The sequence below is a fragment of the Clinocottus analis genome, unplaced genomic scaffold, assembly GCF_023055335.1.
Source record: "Clinocottus analis isolate CAN_PGR_092001 unplaced genomic scaffold, fCliAna1.0.p SCAF_16, whole genome shotgun sequence".
Lineage (NCBI taxonomy): Eukaryota > Metazoa > Chordata > Actinopteri > Perciformes > Cottidae > Clinocottus > Clinocottus analis.
Window position 1 is genome coordinate 9,739,384 of NW_027175887.1, and position 6,123 is coordinate 9,745,506.

Consider the following 6,123-nt stretch of genomic DNA (forward strand, 5'->3'; position numbering starts at 1 on the left):
CACTTACAACTTAATTTGCATCCCATGCTCAACACGCGCTGAATGAATTTGACGACATTGTAACGCTTAACTTCATTTAGCTCCACCTGTAAGCAGAACTGGACATCGGTCTCTAGCGTCAGCCTCTCTCGGGATCAGAGCTGAGTCTCCTCAGCATCTCCTCAGCGCTCCTCGCGCGCGTCCTTTAACCCGCGCGCAGCTCTCCAGCTGGAGGCAGTCAGCGCGCGCATCGCCCCGCGAGCGCACCGTCGGAGCTTCGTGCAGCGCACGTTAGTATTTCATCCCCTCGTTCAACCCGCTCTCTGTCTTCTTCTCCTCGCATGTGATGTATGTTACATTGTGGGAGTATTTAAAGAACAACGGCGCGTTGCAGAGAAATGTCTCACTTCGATGCCGGTGAGAGAAACTTGAGGAATATTTGGAGATAATTGAGATGAATCCATCGTAAACACCGACATAGTTTCATCACAGAACTGGCGCATTTTGTAGATAGAGAGATTGACTCCAGTTGCAGGTAAGAGACTTTTTTTTTGATTCGCAGTATAGTGATTAATGAATTGTGGATCCATCAACAGGTTAATGTGATTATTCCGTTATAAATAAGTTGAAGCGATTGTCAAAATTCGGCATGTAAAGCACTCGCTATAATATTTATTGTCCAGTGGAATTGTTTCTCAGTATGCACTTGCATTGTTAACCGGTAGCTTCAGGCTGTTCTGGCATGTGTATTGAAATAAATGGGATTTGTTGCCACCAAACCCTCAGCTCGGTCCGTGTTCCTGACATTGTGCATGAAATGTCTGATTTTACATCATGCTCACTTTATTTCCCCTTAACATGGACGTGCATAATTATCTATGAGCAGGTAATCATATATCGGGCTGAATATCTGTCTTCTAATCCTTTACTTTTCAGCCAAGAAAACTAAAGTAATGCCTGGCCTTAAGCAGCAGATGGGAAGACTAAGAACTTAAAGTAGCCTCTTAATTAAAATGGTTTTCCATCCTGTTGTTCGGATGGAAAACCACATGCTTTCGTTTGACTGCTGGCTTAGTGCTGGTTTGGTCTGGTTTGAAAGGAAGCATACCTTAAGTATTTTCAAATAGTTCACAAACAATATGGCAAAAGAGAGGCGCAAATATCACTCATGCTCCATAGTCATCCATTTTATTTATTGTTCACCTGCTGCTTTAAGTGCAGAGGACTTTCTGTCACTTCAGTGGTCTGTTGTTCTCCTTTACTGTAGGAATAATAATAACACTCTTGCTTGTTAAAGCTGTTCTTCCCAATGCATTTCCAAATATACATTATATAATATTCCAACATACATGCTTTTCACTGAAATGTAGTCACCAAAGACAAGACTCCGATCGGTGTCCACCGTATTCTGCTGCAATGTTGAAAATGATGAACTGGCATCATAAAACCTCTCTTGTTATTGGCACCAAACTAAGTTATCATACCATGTTTGCCTTGTGAGCATTGGCAGTGACAAGCACTTCAATCTGACTACGGCAAGGCTATTGGCAGGACTATGACTCCCCTCATTCAATTACTTAGGCTGGTATTAATTTACATCCATGCCCACCCCCTAATAAATTTTCAAAATTGTGTCGGCAAAGACTTCCGTGTAACTCGTCGCAGCTGATCATGTTGCAACATTTAAAGAGCGAGCGTCTCCCCAGGGACGGCTTATATGACTTCAGGGTGTGCAGAGAGATTTCCCCGGGTAGCAGGACGCAGCCTAATAAACACACAAAGAATGTCTGGCCTCAGGTAGCGAACCGCCGAAGACAAAATCCCTCGTATTAAAAAAGATAACTTTCAAGCGTGTCACACTGTAACTGATATACATCTTTGCGTGTGCAGGTGAGATGCCATAATCCCCACGAGTCAGCAAGATATCATGGACTCCTGGATCTTCCCATCGTCCCCTCCCAACCTGTCGGAGCACCTCATGTACGACAGCTTCCTGCCGGGCAATGAGTCCGACCTCCATGGAAACTACACCGACCACAGCTTCAACAAAACCAGCACGGTGGTCATCACGTGCATGTACTTTTTGGTCTGCACTGTGGGACTGTGCGGAAACACCCTCGTCATCTACGTGATCCTGCGCTACGCCAAGATGAAGACCGTGACCAACATCTACATCCTCAACCTGGCCGTGGCCGACGTGCTGTTCATGCTGGGCCTGCCGTTCATCGCCATCCAGCTGGCGCTGGTCCACTGGCCGTTCGGCCCCGTGCTCTGCAGGGTGGTGATGACCGTCGACTCCTTGAACCAGTTCACGTCCATCTTCTGCCTGATGGTCATGAGCATCGACCGCTACCTGGCTGTGGTGCATCCCATCAAGTCCACCAAGTGGCGCAAGCCGCGCATGGCCAAGACCATTAACTTAGCGGTGTGGGGGTCGTCGCTGATGGTCAACCTGCCCATCGTTATTTACAGCGGAGTCATCACAAAGCACGACGGCTGCTTCTGCACCATCGTGTGGCCGGAGCCTCAGGAGGCCTACTACACGGCCTTCATGTTCTACACCTTCATCCTGGGCTTCTTCCTGCCCCTCATGGTCATCTGCCTCTGCTACTTGTGCATCATCTTTAAGGTGAAGTCCTCGGGCATCCGCGTGGGCTCCTCCAAGAGGAAGCGCTCGGAGAGGAAGGTGACTCGGATGGTGTCCATCGTGGTGGCCGTGTTCGTCTTCTGCTGGCTGCCGTTCTACGTCTTCAACGTCACCTCGGTGACGGGGAACATCAGCACCACGCCCATCCTGAGGAGCACCTTTGCTTTCGTGGTGGTTCTGGGATACGCCAACAGCTGCGCCAACCCCATCCTCTACGCCTTCCTGTCGGAGAACTTCAAGAAGAGCTTCCAGAATGTCCTGTGTCTCAAGAAGGTGGGCGGGCTGGAGGAGACAGATCGCAGCGACAGCCGGCAGGACAAGTCTCGTATGATAAATGACCCCACGGAGACCCAAAGTACTCTGCTGAACGGGGACCTGCAGACCAGCATTTGAGAGGAAGGGGACCTTTTTCCATATCTGAAACTCATAACAGCTCTTCTTGGCATCTCTTAGGTCACAGCGGAGAGGAAGAGGGCCTTATCAAAGCATTGGTTCACAGAGGAACACGTCCCGTGTTCAGGAGGACAAAACAACAGATTCTTCCTCTCTCTGCCTTCGACACACTGTTGGGTTTCTCTGTCTGTAAACAAATCCATTGTAACGTAATCAGGAGTTCATGCAACTGTTTGCTCGATGCTTTATTTGAAAATGAACTGTTTGTTCTCAGTGTATTGACTCGGAGGTGAAGGTGGATGATACTTGCAAACAGTCCCCAGGGTGACATACATGTTCCCTGGAGACCCGGGATTACAGACATAGTTTCAGAGCAGAGGGCGGGTGCCAAGTTTCCACAGTCCCGCTTTGTGCAAAAACAGCGTGCTCATACGCTGGAAAACAACACACTGTTGTTAAAACTGTCAGCCTCATCATTCCTCTTGTTTTGTTCCCGTCTCGTCTGCAAGTTATTTTCTCTTTTCGACTGTAAATAACTGCAGACAATAGAGCAAAGAGACTGCAGCAAAAGTCAAAGGATATAAGTGTGTCATAGTGTTTTGATCCCTAAAATATGACGTGTGGATCAATAATGTTTGGTTCTTTTTTAGACAGCGAACACAATGAATGTCAGTGCCATTGATTCCTGTGTTTTGTAGTAGAACATTCTGATTTATGTGTGGCTATTTTTAAGTGTGAAGGAATATTTAATATGTAAATATCTGTTCGGTCGTCCGGCAAATATTTTGTCCTGTGTCACTCGCTGCTAAAATATAGCTACATGCATAATTTATTTCACAGTAACGGTGCTGGCTCGATATACCGAACCAGCCTCGAACCAAAGTGCTGCTGAGATGTAGAAAACTACAATGTTGAATCGTATAATATAAACCAATGCCACTGTATGCCTGTTTCTACCGGACTGTTCTTTTTCATGGTTTGTTATGTATGTCATGTAATAATGTTTCTGCCATTGCTCGCAGTTGTCTGCTTTTGTCAAAAATTGCAAACGGCACGACTCAATAAATATATATATATATATATATATATATATATATATATATATATATATATATATATATATATATATATACTGCAGAGTCGTATACCCAGCTCCGTGTTTTAATGTCAGCCGAGAGCATAAAACCTGTCCAGATTATACTGAAGGATTATTTTTGCTCCAACGAAGCAGATGGGCCACTATCTGGAGGTATTGAACTGGAATATAAACTGGATTTAAATATATTACATTTAGAACACATGCTCAATGTATTGTTTCACTGTGCTTTATTACAGAAATACCCCCGCATAACCTTCTGCTTCTCTATTTTCTTAGACTTTTCCGACATGAGGGGCTTAGCTGCTCATGTGCTGCCTCCCACTGCAAGATACTTGTTCACGCTCTGTATTATGACACTGAAGCCTCCTGGTCCTGTCTCCGGGCGTCTCAGTGACATTCAATGGTGGAGGGCTAGAAGAACACTCATCCTCAAGAGGCTCTGGTGTTCCTTAATCATCACTGTGCGGCTTCAGAAATGTTCATCTGGCGCCTATACATAAATGTATACATATATACCAACCACTCTGATACTACTCGTAGTGATGCTACTGTCTTCAGTCTCACATGACGCACAGCAGAGCGCGCACACACACACACACACACACACACACACGATTAGTATCCTGGTCCGTAACGTCTCATTGCCACGGAAAGACATGGTACATCTTGAGTGTCTTATATTTCCATAGCAACAGTGACCACAAGTGTTAGTCCCATGGTTACACTCATTAGCATCATGGGCATGACTTCACCTCAGTTCTGTAATAGTTGTATAGTTTAGTGCAGTGAAGTTTGTGTAAGATGTGTATAACAGAACCACACACCTCATGTTGTACAATATCCTGCAGCTGTTTTAGAGAACAAAGATTTTTTTTGTTTTTTTTTGCATAGCTTTAGAAAATAGTTGTTAAAAACTTGACCATTTCCATAGAAAGTTAGCATCAAGCTTCCAGTTTCTGTTCTACTCTACTGAAACATGCATTTACTGGTATGAACATGGGTTGTGTAAAGTTGTGTTGAACCGAAATAAAATAAGTAAAGTCGTTAATTTTTTTGGTGCAAAATTGTGGGATGCTATGGAAAAGATGAATGGTAAAAGATGCCAAATATTTAACAAACAATGACAAGACACTGCATGTTTACATTAATCCAAATATTTAGATTCAGGCATTTCATGACTCATTAAAATATTGTTTGGTGAGGCTCTCTCATTGAAGGCGTTTACATCACATGAAGGCAGTTTGGATTTTTTTTTCTCCTCCTGAGCCTTCTTGGTTTGACCACTAAGCGGCGCCATAATCAAGCTCATAACAAGAGCTGCTGTAAGGCCAGACACACAACATGGTAGTTTAATAGAAAGCGTATGCGAGTGTGCATGTGTGCAAGAGTGATGCGCTGTATTCAGCCACAATAAAAAGAAGACCCCGTTTCCTTTACAGTACCGTCTTGTTCCACCACTGAATACCCTGCAGTACTTCAAATCTGGGAAAAAGCATACTATACTAATCGAAGGGTGTGAATGGCAGAGCGAGACAAAAGACAGAACAGACGCACTCCAGTTTTGTTCTGAGTTTAATCACTGAAACAGATAATGAAGCTCTCCTCTTCCTTCTCGTTTCAGCTGCGTCCCTGAATGTCCTTGGGTGGCCTTAACTGCTCCATGATACACCGAAAGTCTTTGATTTTACTGTTCGGAAAAAACCCGCTGTTGCCCTCTAGCTGAGGTTCTGCAGCAGACCGAAGGATATGCTTATGTTTGTTTTCAATTACAGAGCAGCTAAACAACCAGGGGTTGTGGTTTTTAATGTGGCATTACTGTGATAGATTAGGGCCCTCATCTTATACACGAGTGCATTTTTTTTTTATTCAGTATTTTTTTTATATTTTTAATACATACACAATCAGTGATATTCAAACAAAACAGACCACAACACCCTGATGTGTATGTGCATTATCTAAAGTCTGACAGCATACTGATTGAATAGAGCACTGGGTTTACTGCACT

The 6,123-nt window shown here is 44.2% G+C and overlaps 1 protein-coding gene across 2 annotated transcripts; it reads left to right on the forward strand.

Annotated features, from left to right (window-relative positions):
- Window positions 1-315: 315 nt before the first annotated feature.
- LOC137786545 (somatostatin receptor type 2-like) lies at window positions 316-4,068 on the forward strand. Of its 2 annotated transcripts, none has more exons than XM_068578485.1 (2): window positions 316-514; window positions 1,870-4,068. In XM_068578485.1, the coding sequence occupies exon 2, from the start codon at window positions 1,907-1,909 to the stop codon at window positions 3,017-3,019; it is 1,113 nt and encodes a 370-aa protein (XP_068434586.1). In that variant the 5' UTR covers window positions 316-514; window positions 1,870-1,906; the 3' UTR covers window positions 3,020-4,068. The 2 variants fall into 2 exon arrangements, with proteins under 2 accessions (XP_068434586.1, XP_068434587.1); XM_068578486.1 differs by lacking the exon at window positions 316-514 and adding an exon at window positions 1,690-1,776.
- Window positions 4,069-6,123: the final 2,055 nt, after the last annotated feature.